Source organism: Chiloscyllium plagiosum, unplaced genomic scaffold (assembly GCF_037043375.1).
Source record: "Chiloscyllium plagiosum isolate Xiang-an unplaced genomic scaffold, Cpla_swu_hap1 HiC_scaffold_8, whole genome shotgun sequence".
Classification (NCBI taxonomy): Eukaryota; Metazoa; Chordata; class Chondrichthyes; order Orectolobiformes; family Hemiscylliidae; genus Chiloscyllium; species Chiloscyllium plagiosum.
Window position 1 is genome coordinate 20,295,304 of NW_028270146.1, and position 21,341 is coordinate 20,316,644.

At 43.9% G+C, this 21,341-nt stretch overlaps 1 protein-coding gene across 5 annotated transcripts in view; it reads left to right on the top strand.

Annotated features, from left to right (window-relative positions):
* lin52 (lin-52 DREAM MuvB core complex component) overlaps window positions 1-21,341 on the top strand; it is a 96,835-nt gene that overhangs the window by 2,094 nt on the left and 73,400 nt on the right. For 3 of the 5 annotated variants that reach the window (XM_087989645.1, XM_043697087.2, XM_087989642.1), the window contains exons 1-3: window positions 14,139-14,280; window positions 15,072-15,146; window positions 16,714-16,751. In XM_087989645.1, the coding sequence (XP_087845771.1) occupies window positions 14,154-14,280; window positions 15,072-15,146; window positions 16,714-16,751 (240 nt within the window). In that variant the 5' untranslated portion in view covers window positions 14,139-14,153. Of the gene's footprint in view, window positions 1-14,137; window positions 14,281-15,071; window positions 15,147-16,713; window positions 16,752-21,341 lie in introns of those variants that run through there. The other 2 variants (XM_087989644.1, XM_087989643.1) reach the window with 2 other exon arrangements.

Here is a 21,341-nt window from a genome sequence, read left to right on the forward strand (position 1 = left end):
GAAATCAGTTATTGTTTTGGGACCAATTACCCTTCCTCAGACATTACTTCTCGCTAACATCTTCGTTTTGAAAATCCCTGGATAACCCTGGTGGAGTTCAAACAGTGTCAGACAGCAACATTTAATCAGGACAATCACTCTTGTTCCCACTAATAATATGCCCTCTCCTCCTGAGATCGGATCTCTCCAGGTCCAAAAAGGTTTAGTTCTGGTTGTGATGGCCTTTTGACTGCCCCCATCACCTCCATCTGTTTGTTTTGCAAGGACTGGATCTTACTGAGTCCAAAGTCTGATGTCAGCTGTGACTGGAAGTGTGTCCAGAAAATTTAAAACCATTAGACTCTTCCAGTGGCAGTACCAGTGTGGTGTAGCTGCCAGTGGGAAGTGGCTCAATGCATCCGCATTTGCTATTTGGCCTCCTGGACAACTTGTAATTATACGTACTTAGTTCTGGAGGCCACCACTGAATTCTGCCAGAAACTATGGACACCATTGCCTTGTCCTTTAAGTAGACCAAACAGAGGTTTGTGGTCTGTTATTATTACAAATTTATGTCAGTAAAGTATTGATGGAATTTCCTCCAAGTCTGACCACCAAACCTTCCTTCTCTATCTGGGCGTTTTTATGCTTTGCATTATCCAAACTCCTGGATGTGTTTGCAATTGAGTGTTCCTCTCCATTGGGCCGCTGATGAGCTAATACTACCCAAAAGCCATACAGGCAGGCATTGCGTGTCATTACCAGATTTTGCTTGTGATCATAGAGGATGATAGCTGTCTTTTAATTTCCTTAAAAGCTCTGGCTTGGCTATGCAACTATTTCTGAGGCTGACCTTTGTTTTTAGGATTAATGCAAACCTGCCAGGATGGAGGCCAGGTAATGTATGAACTTTCCATAATAGTTCACCAGTCCAAGGAAAGACCTTAGCTCCAATACAGATGTGGGAGACCAGGCACCTGTGATTGCCCTCACTACCTTCCAATGGGTATAACGTGGTCTTTTCAACTGTGTAGCCCACGTAGCTCACTTGGGGTGCCTGGAACAGACGTTTTATCCTTCTAAAGCATACACCCATCAGGGACAAACATTGAAGGTCTATGTTCAAATTCTAAATGCTCCTTATGGATCTTCCCTGTTATTTTTGCTTGATTAGATCAATGGTGACTTGGAGTAGGTCTTGTAAAACGTTCTCTATTTTCTGCTGAAAAATTAGACAGGCTGACGATACCCCAAATGGCAGTCTTTTATGTTAGTACAAACCTTTTATGGTTATTCAAAGTTTGTGAGAAGATTTGTAGCTCGGGTGCTTGTTGTTGTGGTTCTGTTCGCCGAGCTGGGAATTTGTGTTGTAGACGTTTCGTCCCCTGTCTAGGTGACATCCTCAGTGCTTGGGAGCCTCCTTGAAGCGCTTCTGTGATGTTTCCTCCGGCATTTATAGTGATTTATAGTGACAACCTGCCGCTTCCGGTTGTCAGTTCCAGCTGTCCGCTGCAGTGGCCGGTATATTGGGGGTCCAGGTCGATGTGCTTATTGATTGAATCTGTGGATGAGTGCCATGCCTCTAGGAATTCCCTAGCTGTTCTCTGTTTGGCTTGTCCTATAATAGTAGTGTTGTCCCAGTCGAAATCATGTTGCTTGTCATCTGAGTGTGTGGCTACTAAGGATAGCTGGTCATGTCGTTTCGTGGCTAGTTGGTGTTCATGGGTGCGGACCGTTAGCTGTCTTCCTGTTTGTCCTATGTAGTGTTTTGTGCAGTCCTTGCATGGGATTTTGTACACTACATTGGTTTTGCTCATACTGGGTATCGGGTCCTTCGTCCTGTTGAGTTGTTGTCTGAGAGTGGCTGTTGGTTTGTGTGCTGTTATGAGTCCTAGTGGTCGCAGTAGTCTGGCTGTCAGTTCAGAAATGTTCTTGATGTATGGTAGTATGGCTAGTCCTTTGGGTTGTGGCATGTCCTCATTCCATTGTCTTTCCCTTAGGCATCTGTTGATGAAATTGCAGGGGTATCCGTTTTTGGCGAATACAGAGGAAGGTGTTCTTCTTCCTCTTTTTGCAGTTCTGGTGTACTGCAGTGTGTTGTGGCCCTTTTGAACAGTGTCTTGATACAACTTCTTGTGTGTGTTGGGGTGGTTGCTTTCATAGTTTAGGACTTCGTCTGTGTGTGTGGCTTTTCTGTATACCTTTGTGGTGAATTCTCCGTTCGGTGTTCTCTGTACCATCACGTCTAGAAATGGGAGTTGGTTGTCCTTTTCTTCCTCTCTAGTGAATTGGATTCCTGAGAGTGTGGCATTGATGATCCGGTGTGTGTTCTCTATTTCTGTGTTTTTGATGATTACAAAGGTATCATCTACATATCTGACCCAGAGTTTGGGTTGAATTTGCGGTAAGACTGCTTGTTCTAACCTTTGGATTACCGCTTCTGCTATAAGTCCAGAGATGGGTGAGCTCATGGGTGTGCCGTTGATTTGTTCATATATTTGGTTGTTGAATGTGAAGTGTGTTGTGAGGCACAGATCCAGTAGTTTGAGTATGCAGTCTTTGTTGATAGGTTCCTCGTCTTGTTGTCTGTTCTGTATGTCCAGCAGGTTGGCTATTATTTCTCTGGCTAGGGTTTTGTTGATAGAGGTGAACAATGCTGTTACATCGAATGAGACCATAGTTTCTTCCTTGTCTATGTGAATATTTCTGATGATGTCCAAGAATTCCTGTGTTGACTGTATAGAGTGTCTGGATTCGCTGATCAGGTGTTTCAGTTTCTGCTGTAATTCTTTAGCCAGTTTGTGTGATGGTGTCCTGTAGGAAATGGGAATCCTGTGCCAACCGCCTAAGTGCCACATACGAACAAGTCCTGTTCCTGCACAAATGCCGAAAGAATCGAATCCTTCCACCATGTGTCAGATACAGACCACCAGTCAACAACCCACAAGCTAGGAACACAGCCAGACAGAACGGATTCAGGATGATCCAATTAATGATTACAGATGCATACAACAGACTACACAAATACAGACAAGAAATTGCGCGCCAAAAATCGTTAATTTCAAAAACCACCAATCAGGAATGGACCCGGACCATAGAACAGGCCATCATCATAGTACAGAACAGGACACACACCGCAAAAAAATGGCACTAAAAGAAAAAATGGCCAAACTAACACGCAACAGAGAGGACACCACAACACACTCCTGGATTAGAAACCTCTCCCGCAGACAGCTCACAGACACAGACAGAACAATACTGGCCAAGGGACTCAACTACAACCACAGGGACGCCAAGACAGCAGACTTCCTAGCAGCACTAGAATGCACACTCGGAAACAATGGACTGACAGAAGAGACACAACAAACAGTTAGACAAAGTATCGTACCCCTGATAACAAGGAAAAGACAAACACATAACCTCAACACCAAGGAGAGGGAAGCACTAAAAAATGATAAGAACATAATCATACTACCAGCAGACAAAGGCAGAATGACGGTCATCCTGGACAAAGCAGAATACATCCAAAAAGCACAACAACTACTTGCAGATATCAACACCTACCAAAATAGGGAGTTTGACCCCACCCCACAGCTCACCAATAGGATAAACAACACACTGAGGAACCTACAAAAAAAAACGGACAGATAACCAGGTTTGACCTACAGAGAATGAAACCTCAAAGCAACAACACCCCCAGATTCTATGGACTACCTAAAGTGCACAAACCAAACATCCCACTCAGACCCATAGTATCACTACCAGGGACACCATCACACAAACTGGCTAAAGAACTACAGCAGAAACTGAAACACCTGATCAGCGAATCCAGACACTCTATACAGTCAACACAGGAATTCTTGGACATCAGAAATATACACATAGACAAGGAAGAAACTATGGTCTCATTCGATGTAACGGCACTGTTCACCTCTATCGACAAATCCCTAGCCAGAGAAACAATAGCCAACCTGCTGGACATACAGAACAGACAACAAGACGGGGAACCTATCAACAAAGACGGCATACTCAAACTACTGGACCTGTGTCTCACAACACACTTCACATTCAACAACCAAATATATGAACAAATCAACGGCACACCCATGGGCTCACCCATCTCTGGACTGATAGCAGACGTGGTAATGCAAAGGTTAGAACAAACAGTCTTACCGCAAATTCAACCCAAACTCTGGGTCAGATATGTAGATGATACCTTTGTAATCATTAAAAACACAGAAATAGAGAACACACACCGGATCATAAACGCCACACTCACAGGAATCCAATTCACTAGAGAGGAAGAAGAAGACAACCAACTCCCATTCCTAGACGTGATGGTACAGAGAACACCGAACGGAGAATTCACCACAAAGGTATACAGGAAAGCCACACACACAGACCAAGTCCTAAACTACGAAAGCAACCACCCCAAGACACACAAAAGAAGTTGCATCAAGACACTGTTCAAAAGGGCCACAATACACTGCAGTACACCAGAACTGCAAAAAGAGGAAGAAGAACACCTATGCAATGTATTCGCCAAAAACGGATACCCCGCAATTTCATCAACAGATGTCTAAGGGAAAGACAACGGAATGAGGACATGCCACAACCCAAAGGACTAGCCACACTACCATACATCAAAAACATTTCTGAACTGACAGCCAGACTACTGCGACCACAAGGACTCATAACAGCACACAAACCAACAGCCACTCTCAGACAACAACTCACCAGGACGAAGGACCCGATACCCAGCATGAGCAAAACCAATGTAGTGTACAAAATTCCATGCAAGGACTGCACAAAACATTACATAGGACAAACAGGAAGACAGCTAACGGTCCGCGTCCATGAACACCCACTAGCCACAAAACGACATGACCAGCTATCCTTAGTAGCCACACACTCAGATGACAAGCAACATGAGTTCGACTGGGACAACACTACTATTATAGGGCAAGCCAAACAGAGAACAGCCAGGGAATTCCTAGAGGCATGGCATTCATCCACAGATTCAATCAATAAGCACATCGACCTGGACCCAATATACCGGCCACTGCAGCGGACAGCTGGAACTGACAACCGGAAACGGCAGGTACAAATCACAATAAATGCTGGAGGAAACATCACAGAAGCGCTTCACAGGAGGGTCCCAAGCACTGAGGACTTCACCTAGACAGGGGACGAAACGTCTGCAACGCAAATTCCCAGCTCGGCGAACAGAACCACAACAACTTTATGGTTATTAATTGTGGCATACTTCTGGGAATCCCCATCTAACTGCAATTGCAAGTACACAAGGCTCATGTCCAGCGTCATGAAAGACAGCCCCCCCTGCCAGCTTTGTCTCTACCTCTATGTGAGGAATTGGGCATTTACATAGCTGCGAAAAGCAGTTTACCATTTATTTACCAAGGCAAACTGACCCTTTGTACTTCATAATCGGTACAACGGATGCTGCCTATTCTGCAAATTGGATAAGTTTGATAATTCTTTCTTTTACCAGCCTTCTGATTTCTGACTGTACTTTTGCCTGTAAGGTAAATGGCCTCCTAAAATCATGGACTTGCTTCCTGATAAACATGCAAGTTGGCCTTGACTCCTTTGATTGTCCCTTGACCTTCCCGAAAAACTGTCGGATATTTAATTAGAAAGTCACTCAGGCTGCCATTTTCTAATCAAAAAATGTTGAGCCAATCTAGATGAATCTTTTTGATCCATTCTGCCCAAACAAGCTTGGGACCAAGCCTTTTACTACAATCAGTGATAACTGAACCAACTTGCGCCAAATTTCCCATTGATCAAGCCAGTTGTAGTGCCTGTTTGAAGTCCAGAGCTGAAAATGTGTTGCTGGTAAAGCACAGCAGGTCAGGCAGCATCCAAGGAACAGGAGAATCGACGTTTCGGGCATAAGCCCTTCTTCAGGAATGAGGAAAGTGTGTTCAGCAGGCTAAGATAAAAGGTAGGGAGGAGGGACTTGGGGGAGGGGCGTTGGAAATGTGATAGGTGGAAAGAGGTCAAGGTGAGGGTTTTTAGGTTAAAGTGGGGTGGGGGCGGAGAGGTCAGGAAGAAGATTGTAGGTTAGGAGGGCGGTGCTGAAATCGCGGGATTTGACTGAGACAAGGTGGGGGGAGGGGAAATGAGGAAACTGGTGAAATCTGAATTCATCCCTTGTGGTTGGAGGGTTCCCAGGCAGAAGATGAGGCGCTCTTCCTCCAACCGTCGTGTTTTGTGGTCTGACGGTGGAGGAGTCCAAAGACCTGCATATCCTTGGTGGAGTGGAAGGAGGAGTTGAAGTGTTGAGCCACAGGGTTGTTGGGTTGGTTGGTCCGGGTGTCCCAGAGGTGTTCTCTGAAGCGCTCTGCAAATAGGCGGCCTGTCTCCCCAATATAGAGGAGGCCACATCGGGTGCAGCGGATGCAATAGATAATGTGTGTGGAGGTGCAGGTGAATTTCTGGCGGATATGGAAGTTTCCTTTGGGGCCTTGGAGGGAAGTGAGGGGGGAGGTGTGGGCACAAGTCTTACACCTCCTGCGGTTGCAGTGGAGGTTGGGTTGGTGGGGGTGTGTGGATCTGACGAGGGAGTCACGGAGGGAATGGTCTTTACAGAACGCTGATAGGGGAGGGGAGGGAAATATATCCCTGGTGGTGGGGTCCGTTTGGAGGTGGCGGAAATGACGGCGGATGATACGCTGTATGTGGAGATTGGTGGGGTGGTAGGTGAGGACCAGTGGGGTTCTGTCCTGGTGGCGGTTGGAGGGGCGGGCCTCAAGGGCGGAGGAGCGGGAAGTGGAAGAGATACGGTGGAGGGCATCGTCGACCACATCGGGGGGAGGAATTGCGGTCCTTGAAGAAGGAGGCCATCTGGGTTGTACGGTTTTGGAACTGGTCCTCCTGGGAGCAGATGCGGCGGAGACGAAGGAATTGGGAGAATGGGATGGCGTTTTTACAGGGGGCAGCGTGGGAGGAGGTGTAGTCAAGGTAGCTCTGGGAGTCGGTCGGGGGAGATCGTGCCTTACCAACTTAAGAGAGTTCTTTGAGAAAGTGACCAAGTTGATAGATGAAGAAAGGGCTGTAGATGTCTCATACATTGACGTTAGTAAGCTGTTTGATCAGGTTCCCCATGGTAAACTAATGGAGAAAGTGAAGTCACATGGTGTGCAGGGTGTTCTTGCTCAGTGGATAGAGAACTGGTTGAACAACATGAGACAGAGCGTAGTAGTTGAAGGGAGTTTCTTGAAATGGAGAAACGTGACCAGTAGTGTTCCACAGGGGACTGTCAGAGAATACAGATAGACTGGAGAGTTGGGCGGAGAAGTGGCAGATGGAGTTCAATCCGGGCAAATGTGAGGTGCTGCATTTTGGAAAGTCTAATTCTAGAGCGAGCTATAATGTAAAAGGAAGAGACTTGGGAAAAGTTGATGAGCAGAGAGATCTGGGAGTTCAGGTCCATTGTACCCTGAAGGTGCTGCACAGGTGGATAGAGTGGTCAAGAAGGCATATGGTATGCTTGCCTTCATTGGACAGGGTATTGAGAATAAGAGCTGGCAGATAATGTTAGAGTTGTATGAGACCTTTGGTTCGGCCGTATTTAGAATACTGTGTACAGTTCTGATCACCACATTACCAAAAGGATGTGTGGACGCTTTGGAGAGGGTGCAGAGGAGGTTTACGAGGATGTTGCCGGGGATGGAAGGTGCTAGTTATGAAGAGAGGTAAAGTAGGTTAGGATTGTTTTAATTAGAAAAAATAAAGAGATTGAGGGGGGAACCTGATTAATGTCGACAAAATCATGAAGGGTATAAACAGGGTGGATAGAGATAAGCTTTTTCCCAGGGTGAGGGATTCAATAAAGAGAGGTTATGCATCCAAGGTGAGAGGAGAAAAACTTAAGGGGATACACGCAGAAAGTTCTTTACACAGAGGGTGGTAGATGCCTCTGTGTAAAGGCACGTTGTCAACAGAGGTAGTAGAGGCAGGCACATTAGATTCATTTAAAGGTGCCTTTGGACAGATGTATGAGTAGTTGGGGAGCAGAGGGATACAGATCCTTAGGAATTGGGCGATAGGTTTAGACAGTGGATTTGGATCGGCACAGGCTTGGAGGGCTGAAGGGCCTATTCCTGGGCTGTAAATTTTCTTTCTTTTCTTTCTTTGATTTCCCCTGGACCTCGAATTGCTGATAGCGTCTCAGAATTAGAGGAGCCAAAGGTTATAGTATCTAATGCTTCAGGGACAGTTAAGCACTCAATAACCAAAAAACCTACCGCTCCACAAGCTGTCAGGAGAAGTATACGTTGCTATTCATCTACCCCTTATGGGGAGGTAATGCCAAATGGTATTGTCACTGGACTGTTAATCCAGAGACCAGATAATGTTCTGGGGACCCAGGTTCAAAACCCACCACAGTAGATGGTGGAAACCTATCTAAAAAGTATGGCTGTCAGACTAGGCATAATAGAATGTTTCCAACTGAGGTCTTACAAATGATTATATAGATTTATTAAGATTTCTTTGCTTTTGTATTTTAAACATCTACCCGAGGCCTGTTTGACAATCCTATTTTAATAAAAAAGCAGTCTTCAAGGATTTGTGTATGTGAGGTGCAGGTCACCCAATTCTGAAAAATAGTTTGGACTCAATGTTTAACATTCTTTCTCTCTTTGCAGATGCTGCCAGACCTGCTGAGTTTCTCCAATGTTTTCTGTTTCAGGTCACTCTGTATCTGCATTCCTTAAAAATTACACCATTGAATTTATACTGCATCTTAATGTTTCGAAATGACCAGTTTGATTCAGTTACATAATAACTCAATATTTCTTTTTCAAGATTTGGAGATGCCAGTGTTGGACTGGGGTGTACAAAGTTAAAAATCACACAACATCAGGTTATAGTCCAACAGGTTTAATTGGAAGCACACTAGCTTTCAGAGCGTCGCTCCTTCATCAGGTGTTAGTGAAGGGCTCAATCCTAACACACAGAGTGTGTGTGTGTGTGTGTGTGTGTGTGTGTGGCAATGGTGGTCACCTGTAATGTGACATGAACCCAAGGTCCCGGTTGAGGCCCTCCCTATGGGTACCGAACTTAGCTATCGGCCTCTGCTCAACCACTTTTCGCTGCTGCCTGTCCCAAAGTCCACCTTGGAGGATGGTCACCCGAAGGTCCGAGGTCGAATGTCCTTTTTCAATACAGCCTTACATGCCTCCATTCAATCAACCCTCCGATATCACCCTTCAATGCTAAAGTGTCATTTTTCTCCAATCTTCAGTCTCTTGATTTTGTAGCATAGCTTGTGATTCTTCTCTATATAGCTTCCAGGACTTGTTTCTGTCTGTCTTATTTCTTGACAATCAGAACTGAATGCAGAACTCATGGTGCAGTTTGATCAGTGCACCATAAGATTTGATAATTTAGCTCATCTGACTTGTAATCTGCTGTTTACATTATGTAATTAATTGTCTTGTTGACCTTGTTAATTACTGCTAAACAGCAAGGGTTCATTTACTTGACTCTCCTAGTCAAACAGGTGGCGTGAGAGTGACAGCTTTTGACATCAAGGCTGCATTTGACCATGTGTGGTATCAAGAAGTCCTAGCAAACTGGATTGAATGGGTATTGGGGGCAAACTCTTCAGTGGTTAAAGTTACACCTGGTACTTAGGAAGATGATTGTGGTTATTAAAGGTCAGTCACCATAGCTGTAGAACATCTCAGGAGTTCGTGAGTGTAGTGTCCCAGACTCAACCATCTTCAGCTGCTTCATCAATGACCTTCCCTTCATCATAAGGTAAGAAGTGGTGGGGGTGTTTCCTGATGATTCAATTATGTTCAGCACTATTCACAACTCATAGAGTCATAGAGATGTACAGCATGGAAATAGACCCTTCGGTCCAACCCGTCCATGCTGACCAGATATCCCAACCCAATCTAGTCTCACCTATCAGTACCTGGCCCATATCCCTCCAAACTCTTCCTATTCATATACCTATCCAAATGCTTCTTAAATGTTGCAATTGTACCAGCCTCCACCACTTCCTCTGGCTGCTCATTCCATACCCGTAGCACCCTCTGTGTGAAAAAGTTGCCCCATAAATCTCTTTTATATCCTTCCCCTCTCACCCTAAACCTATGTCCTCTAGTTCTGGACTCCCTGACCCCAGCGAAAAGACTTTGCCTATTTACCCTATTCATGCCCCTCATAATTTTGTAAACCTCTATAAGGTCACCCCTTAGCCTCCGACGCTCCAGGGAAAACAGCCCCAACCTGTTCAGCCTCTCCCTATAGCTCAAATCCTCCAACCCTGGCAACATCCTTGTACATCTTTTCTGAACCCTTTCAAGTTTCACAACGTTTTCCGATAGGAAGGAGATCAGAATTGCATGCAATATTCCAACAGTCGCCTAACCAATGTCCTGTACAGCAGCAACATGACCTCCCAACTACTGTACTCAATACTCTGACCAATAAAGGAAAGTATACCAAATGCCTTGTTCATTATCCTATCTACTTGCCACTCCACATTCAAGGAGCTATGAACCTGCACGCCAAGGTCTCTTTGTTCAGCAACACTCCCTAGGACCTTACCATTAAGTGTATAAATCCTGCTAAAATTTGCTTTCCCAAAATGCAACACCTCATATTTTTCTGAATTAAACTCCATCTATAGACAATAGGTGCAGGAGTAGGCCATTCTGCCCTTCGCGCCTGCACCACCATTCAATATGATCATGGCTGATCATCCTTAATCAGTATCCTGTTCCTGCGTTGATTCCACTATCCTTGAAAGCTCTATCCAATTCTTTCTTAAATGAATCCAGAGACTGGGCCTCCACTGCCCTCTGGGGCAGAGAATTCCACACAGCCACCACTCTCTGGGTGAAGAAGTTTCTCCTCATCTCTGTCCTAAATGGTCTACCCCGTATTTTTAAGCTGTGTCCTTTGGTTCGGCACTCACCCATCAGCTGAAACATGTTTCCTGCCTCCAGAGTGTCCAATCCTTTAATAATCTTATATGTCTCAATCAGATCCCCTCTCAGTCTTCTAAACTCAAGGGTATACAAGCCCAGTCGCTCCAGTCTTTCAGCGTAAGGTAGTCCTGCCATTCCAGGAATTGATCTCGTGAATCTACGCTGCACTCCCTCAATAGCCAGAATGTCTTTCCTCAAATTTGGAGACCAGAACTCCATCTGTCACCTCTCAGCCCATTGGCCCATCTGGTCAAGATCCTGTTGTAATCTGAAGTAACCCTCTTTGCTGTCCACTACACCTCCAATTTTGATGTCATCTGCAAACTTACTAACTGTACCTCTTATGCTCGCATCCAAATCATTTATGTAAATGACGAAAAGTAGAGGACCCAGCACCGATCCTTGTGGCACTCCACTGGTCACAGGCCTCCAGTCTGAAAAACAACCCTCCACCACCACCCTCTGTCTTCTACTTTTGAGCCAGTTCTGTATCCAAATGGCTAGTTCTCCCTGTATTCCGTGAGATCTAACCTTGCTAATCAATCTCCCATGGGGAACCTTGTCGAATGCCTTACCGAAGACTATATAGATCACATCTACTGCTCTGCCCTCATCAATCCTCTTTTGTTACTTCCTCAAAAAACTTAATCAAGCTTGTGAGACATGATTTCCCACGCACAAAGCCATGTTGACTATCCTTAATCAGTCCTTGCCTTTCCAAATACATGTAACTCCTGTCTCTCAGGATTCCCTCCAACAACTTGCCCACCACCAATGTCAGGCTCACTGGTCTATAATTCTCTGGCTTGTCCTTACCACCCTTCTTAAACAGTGGCACCACATTAGCCAACTTCCAGTTTCCAGCACCTCACCTGTGACTATCGATGATACAAATATTTCAGCAAGAGGCCCAGCAATCACTTCTCTGGCTTCCCACAGAGTTCTAGGGTACACCTGATCAGATCCTGGGGATTTATCCACCTTTACCCGTTTCAAGTAATCCAGCACTTCCTCCTCTGTAATCTGGACATTTTGCAAGATGTCACCATCTATTTCCCTGCGGTCTATATCTTCCATATCCTTTTCCACAGTAAATACTGATGCAAAAAACTAATTTAGTATCTTCCCCATTTTCTGCGGCCCACACAAAGGCTGCCTTGCTGATCTTTGAGGGGCCCTATTCTCTTCCTAGTTACCCTTTTGTCCTTAATGTATTTGTAAAAACTCTTTGGATTCTCCTTAATTCTATTTGCCAGAGTTATTTCATGTCCCCTTTTTTCCCCTCCTGAATTCTCTCTTAAGTATGCTCCTACTTCTTTTGTACTCTTCTAAAGATTCCTGAATCTATCCTGTCTATACCTTGCATGTGCTTCCTTCTTTTTCTTAACCAAACCCTCAATTTCTTTAGTCATCCAGCATTCCCTATACCTATCACCCTGACAGGAATATACTTTCTCTGGATTCTTGTTGTCTCATTTCTGAAGGCTTCCCTTTACCTGCGAACATCTGCCCCCAAGCAGCTTTTGAAAGTTCTTGCCTAATACCGTCAAAATTGGCCTTTCTCCAATTTAGAACTTCAACTTTTAGATCTGGTCTACCTTTTCCATCATTATTTTAAATCTAATAGAATTATGGTCGCTGGCCCCAAAGTGCTCCCCCACTGACACCCCAGTCACCTGCCCTGCCTTATTTCCCAAGAGTAGGTCAAGTTTTGTGCCTTCTCTAGTAAGTACATCCACATTCTGAATCAGAAAATTGTCTTGTACACACTTAACAAATTCCTCTCCATCTAAACCCTTAACAGTATGGCAGTCCCAGTCTATGTTTGGAAGGTTAAAATCCCCTACCATAACCACCCTATTATTCTTACAGATAGCTGAGATCTCCTTAAAAGTTTGTTTCTCAATTTCCTTCCGACTATTAGGGAGTCTATAATACAATCTCATTAAGGTTATCCTCCCTTCCTTATTTCTCAGTTTCACCCAAATAACTTCCCCGGATGTATTTCCAGGAATATCCTCCCTCAGCACAGCTGTAATCCTATCCCTTATCAAAAATGCCACTCCCCCTCCTCTCTTGCCTCCCTTTTTATCCTTCCTGTAGCATTTGTATCCTGGAACATTACCTCCTCAGATACTGAAGAAGTGCATGTTCAAATGCAACAAGATCTGGACATATCCAGGTTTGGGCTGGCCAGTGGCAAGTAACAACTGTGCCACATGGACAGAATGGGCAAGTTGGGCCAAAGGGCCTATTTTCATACAGTAGGCCTCTACGACTCTACATAAATGCCAGGCAATGACCATCTCCAATAAAACACAATGTCAGCAATGCCCCTTGACATTCACTGAATCACTGACTCATCCATTATCAACATTCTTGGGGTTACCAATCGACCAGAACTCAATTTGACTTGCAACATAAAAACAGTGACGACAAGAGCAAGCCAGATGCTATAAATATTGCTGTGGATAACTCACTCCGAGTTCCCAAAGCATGTCCACCATTTACAAGGCACAAATCAGGAGTGTAATGGAATACTCCCCACTTTCCAGGATGGGTGCAGCTCCAACAATAGGGGAGAAGTGTGAAATTATTCACAACAAAAGCAGCCCACTTGATTGGCAGCACATCCACAAGCATCCATGCCCTTCACCCGTAGATGCTCAGTAGCAGTAATGTGTGCTACTTACAAGATAGAATGCATAAATCACCTAAGATCCTTAGACAACACCTTCCAAACCCATGATCACTTCTATCTGGAAGGACAGGAGCAGCAGATACATGGGCACTCCACCATCTGCAAGCCCTCAGCAAGTCATTCACCATCCTGACTTGGAAAAATATCACCGTTCCTTCACTGTTGCTGTGTCAAAATTCTGAAATTCCTTTCCGAGCAACCTGTAGCACATAGACTGTGGCTGTTCAAGAAGGTAGCTTACCACCGTCTCCTCAAGGGCAAGTAAAGATTGGCTAGCCACTAGTGCCTACTAAGTTATTATGAATATCAATATGATATATATTTACATGTAAAATGGAAACTGCATGGTAAATATGCCATAGCTTGCTGAAGATTCTAAATATAGGTTTCGAATATTAATAATTCATTGCAAGACTTTTCAAATGCATATTGACTCATATCTGCAGACCTCGTCCACTTAAAAGTTGCTTGAAGATGAAGGGTGATATATAGTAGTTCACATGAAGGATCATGGAAATCTCTTCCCCAAACAGCTGGTCATTTGGAGGCGAATTGAAAATTTCAAAACCAAGATTGGTAGATCTCTTTTGCTAGGCAAGAATATCAAGCAATTTGGAGTTAAGGCAGGTAAATTCACGAAGATGCACTAAAGCCAAGTTCCAATTAAATGATGAAAGAGACTCAAGTGGCTGAATGATCTTCTTTGTTGTATTTTCCTGTAATCTTTGACTTTTTACTAGCTGATTGGTTAGTACAGTATTACAATAAAACAGGTGATGTACACATCATTGTTTCCATGCATTAGTAGTCCTTTTATGTTAACCTTTAACATTGAACCTGCTTATTTAAACATATAAAATAGCTATTGACTATGTAGTAATAGGTGTTATATAGCAGTTTGTGGTGAGGGGCCAAGTTTCTGAAGTCTGTCACCATTTCGTGTTTAAAAAGAAGCCTTACTAATTTATTATTTTGAATTAAAATCCTTGAGTTGGTAACACTGACTTTTTGGTAGTATGTTAAACTGAATGGGTATAATGCTGCGAGATGCTTTCTGTCATTGTATTTCACTCCAGAGGTGATGCTGTATCCTCTACAAATAGTTACAAAACAGCAAGACTCAGAAATTTGCGTGTTTGCCAGTACCTAAACCGTTAAACTATGTTTACAGTGCTCAGACATTCCTACATAAATTCAGTATCAAAGTTCTGAAAATTGGATATGGAATTCTGAAAGCATTCTCATGATTCAAATGCTGCACGTAACAGTTAGAATATATTATTTCCTTCTAATTTTACTCCTTTCTGGATCTTGTTGTTATATATTAAGACCATTCAGCCACAAATATTTTTTGTTCTAAAATATATGATCGGAGTCATTCTGGCCACTTATCCAATATTTTGGTTCTATACTGTCAGGTGCAGATTTAGAGCAGTCTTTGCTGAGCTTCGAGAAGTTGGACAGAGCTTCACCAGATTTATGGCCAGAACAAAGTAAGATATTTTCATTATAATTTGAAATCTTGCATAATACTGTCAATGAATATGATATCAAATGATTAGCTTAAACTGAACAATTCAATGTAGAAGGCAATGAAAGTTATCATATAGGAGGCCCATTTGGTTTAAAAGTATGAGATCTCATGAGCACCACATGATGCAAATTGTGCATCTATGAAGTAAACCAAACATTTCATAGAGAGAGTCCACAGTGAGTGAACACATCCGACTGCCCAATGCAGGGAGTGGATTGGATGCCACTTTTGCATAGTGTTTCACAGCAAAACCATGGGCTGAAAAGCCACAGGCAACTGGTGGGCTGAACATCTCACAGTAGCAAAAGATGTTTCTTAAACTGCTGTAAATCATAGAATTTCTACAGTATGGGAGTAGGCCATTTGGCCCATATAGTCCACACCAACCCTCCAAAGAACAGCCCACCCATAGCCACCATCCTACCCGATTCCTATAACCCATTATTTCCCATGGCTAACCCACCTAGCCTGCACATCCCTGGACACTGTGGGCAATTTAGCGGAGCCAGTCCACCTAACCTACATATCTTTGGACTGAGGGAGGAAACTGAAGCACCCGGAGGAAACCCAAGCAGTCACGGGGAGAATGTGCAAACTCCACGCAGTTGCCCAAGGGTTTAATTGAACCCAGGTCCATGGTGCTGTGAGGCATCAGTACTAACCACTGAGCCATCGTGCTGCTCCAAATTACATTAAAGATTTGTAAAAATTAACAGACCTATGAAAATATGAAAGATGGTATAAGCAGAACAGTTCGTATTATGCAATATCGGAGATGACTGAAATAAACTCAGTGTGTTAAGTACATTGCTGTCAAGTGTAGTTTCCTAAAATGGATGTGTAAAAGATAGTACACTATTCTTGCAGAGATTTAAGCTTAGACTATTGATAATATAAAGCTCCCTATTCTGGCCCAAGTCCACATCGACCCTCCAAAGAGTAACTAACCCAAACCCATTCATACCCTATTACTCTACATTTCCCCTACTAATGCACCTAACCTACACATCCCTGGACACTATGGGCAATTTAGTATGGCCAATTCACCTGTCCTGCACACCTTTGGACTGTGGGAGGAAACCCACACAGATATGGGGAGAATGTGCAAACTCCACACACAGTTGCCCAAGGCTGGAATCGAACCTGTGTCCCTGCGCTGTGAGGCAGCAATGCTAACCACTGAGCCACCACCATTCCTGTCTGAGCTTGTTTTAAGACTCCTATGTGAAATACATTTGAGAGGCCCAAATCCAGTTTCTAGTGCGTAAGAACTGTTTCAAATTTGGCAGTTTTATTCCAAGGTGAGATATCTGGTATGAGAATCTCAACAGTTCTGAAAGTGTGTCCTATTTCTGGGGCATAATGTTAGGACAGAGCAAAGAGAGATTTCCTGTCTATGCCCTAAGTTGGAACTGCCATGACGTCTCCAAAGAGAAACAGTATTCTGTAATTCAGTACTGACATTTTTTGCATTGATAGTAGTTTTACAAAAAAAAAAAATCACACAATCTCCTTGTATCTTTCAGTGCCAGGGGTAGCGGAATTTGCAGCATCTTTCAAAAGTGTAAGTATTTTTGTGCAACTTGATGTCCTGATAAATTATTAGTTATATTGTGGTTGCTATTTCAGTCTCTATTATTATTATTATGTTCCACCTTATTAGTGCAGGCCAAAAATTCAAGAAATTCCTCAAATATTCAAGAAATAGTAAGTAATTTTGTGCAAAATTGAAATTCCTATTGGGAAGAAGAAAGCCTGCAAAAGTTATTACAAGAGAAATGTCATTTCAATTATTGTAGATAGTTTATAGAGTCAGGGAGGTCTGCAGTACCGAAAAAGGTCTTCTGGCTCATCAAGTCTGTGCTGGTCAAAAAAGAAACACCTAATTATTCTAACCCAATCTTCTAGCACTTGACCCATGGTATTGTAAATCTTAGCATTGCAAGTTTACATCCAAGTACTATTAATGTTACGAGGGTTTTTGTCTCTATCACCCTTACGGGCAGTGAATTCCAAATTCCCACCAGGTGGAGAGGAGAAAAAAGGTTTCCTCACATCCCCACTAAACCTCCTGCCATTACTTTAAATCTATGTCGCCCTGGTCATTGATCCCTCTACCAAGGGGAAAAGTTTCTTTCCATCTACCTTTGTATAATGATTGGCTCCAAATCAAATTAAAGCTTAGACTTGACTGAATATTTTTGAAGAAGTAACAAAAATGATTGAGGGCGGAGTGGTGGATATATCCATAAGGACTTCAGTAAGGCATTTGATAAAGTTTCTCATGGTAGACTGGCTAGCAAGGAAAATTGGGAGAACTAGCCATTTGGACACAGAACTGGTTCAAAGGTAGAAGACAGACAGTGGTGGTAGAGGGTTACTTTTCAGACTGGAGGTCTATGACCAGCGGTGCACCACAAGGATTGGTTCAGGGTCCACTATTTATTGTCAATTATATAAATGATTTCAATATGAACATAGAAGGAGGTACAGTTCGTAAGTTTGCAGATAACACCAAAATTGGCAGTGTAGTGGGTAGCGAAGAAGGTTATCTTCTTGATCAGATGGACCAAGGAGTGGCAGATGGAGTTTAATTTAGATAAATGAGGTGCTGCATTTTGGAAAGGCAAATCAGAGCAGAACTTATACACTTAATGGAAAGGTCCTGGGGAGTATTGCTGAACACAGAAATTTTAGAGTGCGGGTTCATAATTTCTTGAAAGTGGAGTCACAGGTTAATAGGATAGTGAAGAAGGCGTTTAGTATGCTTACCTTTATTGGTCAGTGAGTTGAGTATAGGAGTTGGGAGGTCATGTTGCGGCTGTACAGGACATTGGTTAGGCCACTTTTGGAATACTGCATGCAGTCCTGGTCTCCCTGCTATCGGAAGGCTGTTGTGAAACTCGAAATGTTTCAGAGAGGATTTCTAAGGATGTTGCCAGGATAGAGGTTTTGAGCTAAAGGCAGAGGCTTTTTAGGCTGGGTGGGCGTCGGAGGCTGAGGAATGATCTTATGGACGTTTACAAAATAATGAGGGGTGTGGATAAGGTGAATAGATAAGGACTTTTCCCAGTGTGTGGGAGTCTAAAACTAGAGAGCAAAAGTTAAGGTGAGAGGGGAAAGATTTAAAGGGGATTTAAAGGGCAACATTTTCACACAGAGGGTGGTGCATGTATGGAATGGGCTGCCAGAAGAAGTGGGGGAGGCTGGAGCAATTACAACATGTAAAAGGCATCTGAATGGGTATATGAATAGGACCAATGCTGGCAAATGGGACTCTATAGTTAAATATGTGGATGACACAAAAATAGGCCTAACGGTAAGTTGCAATGAGGAAATAAGAACCTTACAAATGGATATAAATAGGTTAGGAGAGTGGGCCAAAATGTGACAGATGGAGTTTAACATGGATAAGTGCAAGGTCGAAAAAATGGGAAGGCAACGTATTATCTTAAAATACAGGAAATCTCTCTTTGGTCTGTCCTAACATTATGCCCCAGAAATGCCTTTTAGAACTGTTGAGAGATTTTTTTAGTTTCTCATACCAGCTATCACTTTGGAATAGTTTTTACCTCTCAAATGCATTTCACAAAAGGAATCTTAAAACAAGCTCAGACTTGGGATGCTCCAGTGCAGAAGGATCTAGGTGCACCTGTTCATGAGTCACAGAAAACTGGCATGCAGGTACAGCAGACAATAAAGATTGTTTCTTTTATATCTAAAGGAATAGAATATAGTGGTAAGGAAGTATTTTTGCAACTATACAAACTATTGATGAGACCACAGCTGTAGTATTATGTGCAGTTTTGGTCCTCTTATTTGAGAAAAGATGAAGTGGCATTGGATGCAGTTCAGAGGAGGTTCACTAGATTGATCGCAGGGATGAGGGGTTTGTTGTATGAAGAGAGATTGAACAGTTTAGGCCTATACATTCTGGAATTTAGAGGAATGAGGGGAGATCAAATTGAGGTATTCAAGATGATAAAAGATGTGGATAAAATAGATGTGGAGCAGATGCTTCCTCTTATGGGGCATTCAAGGATGAGAGGTCACAGTCTTAGGATAAAGGGCAGCAAATTTAAAACCCTTGAGGAGAAACTACTTCTCCCAAAGGGTTGTGAATCTGTGGAATTTGCTACCCCATAGTGCGGTGGATGCTGGGACAGTGAGTAAATTTAAGGAGGAGTTAGACGTTTTTAATTGGTAATGGGTTGAAGGGATGTGGAGAGAAGATGGGAAAATGGGGGTGAGGAGCATATCAGCCATGATCGAATAGTGGTGCAGACCTGATGGACCGAATGACCTAATTCTGCTCCTATATTTTATGAACATATTAATTTAGCATATGTGGTTGGCATGCATGAGTTGGTCTGAAGGATCTGTTTCCATGCTGTATGACTCTAAGATTTTATTCTTTGCATCTCTCAGCTGACTTTCTTGCCAAACTCAATCGTTAGCAGACTTGGCCTTCTCAACTAAACTGCTGATAAATGTTATCAGAAGGTGAGGCTCTAGTGCTGATCCTTTTCATTGCTCTGCTAAGTTATAGTCTATCAACCAAAAAATAGCCAGTTCAAGCTTACTCAGTTAAAGTTTCCGGTCCATTAATCATTTGTCAATCCATACTGAATAGCTCTGCAACACAATTTCCATTCCTTTTCCTCCTATTAAGTTTGACAGTTGAAATCACTTCAGGGGCTGGTATCCCATCACCAAGTCATCCTTTATTTTCATGTGCACAGTACATTGGCTCTGACCAGCCAGCTCAGAGCCAGTCCCTACAATGAGGAGACACTCTGAATCTCCTGTTTATATTTTATTAACCAGTACAAATTACACATAAAGTTAACATTAACAGCAATATACAAGAAACAGTAATTTACAGGGGAAAGGAGCAGCAAAGCCAGACCCCTAACCCCACTGTACAATCAGTTCACAGGGAAATGAGGACAAACCTCGAATCCCACCTTACAGTAAATGCAAACCAGGCAGTCCAATAAACCGCTGAAAATGTGTTGCTGGAAATGCGCAGCAGGTCAGGCAGCATCCAAGGAACAGGAGAATCGACATTTCAGGCATAAGCCCTTCTTCAGGAATGAGGAAAGTGTGTCGAGCAGGCTAAGATAAAAGGTAGGGAGGAGGGACTTGGGGGAGGGGCATTGGAAATGCGATAGGTCGAAGGAGGTCAAGGTGAGGGTGATAGGCCGGAGTGGGGTGGGGGCAGAGAGGTCAGGAAGAAGATTGCAGGTTAGGAAGGCGGTGCTGAGTTCGAGGGATTTGACTGAGACTAGGTGGGGGGAGGGGAATTGAGGAAACTGGAGAAATCTGAGTTCATCCCTTGTGGTTGGAGGGTTCCTAGGCGGAAGATGAGGCGCTCTTCCTCCAACCGTCGTGTTGCTATGGTCTGGCGATGGAGGAGTCCAAGGACCTGCATGTCCTTGGTGGAGTGAGAGGGGGAGTTGAAGTGTTGAGCCACAAGGTGGTTGGGTTGGTTGGTCCGGGTGTCCCAGAGGTGTTCTCTGAAACGTTCCGCAAGTAGGCGGCCTGTCTCCCCAATATAGAGGAGGCCACATCGGGTGCAGCGGATGCAATAAATGATGTGTGTGGAGGTGCAGGTGAATTTGTGGCGGATATGGAAGTATCCCTTGGGGCCTTGGAGGGAAGTAAAGGGGAGGTGTGGGCGCAAGTTTTGCATTTCTTGCGGTTGGAGGGGAAGGTGCCGGGAGTGGAGGTTGGGTTGGTGGGGGGTGTGGACCTGACGGAGTCACGGAGGGAATGGTCTTTTTGGAACGCTGATAAGGGAGGGGAGGGAAATATATCCCTGGTGGTGGGGTCCGTTTGGAGGTGGCGGAAATGACGGCGGATGATACGCTGTATGTGGAGATTGGAGGGATGGTAGGTGAGGACCAGTGGGGTTCTGTCCTGGTGGCGGTTGGAAGGGTGGGGCTCAAGGGCGGAGGAGCGGGAAGTGGAGGAGATGCAGTGGAGGGCATCATTGACCACGTCTGGGGGGAAATTGCGGTCTTTGAAGAAGGAGGCCATCTGGGTTGTACGGTATTGGAACCGGTCCTCCTGGGAGCAGATGCGGTGGAGACGAAGGAATTGGGAATATGGGATGGCGTTTTTAGAGGGGGCAGCATGGGAGGAGGTGTAA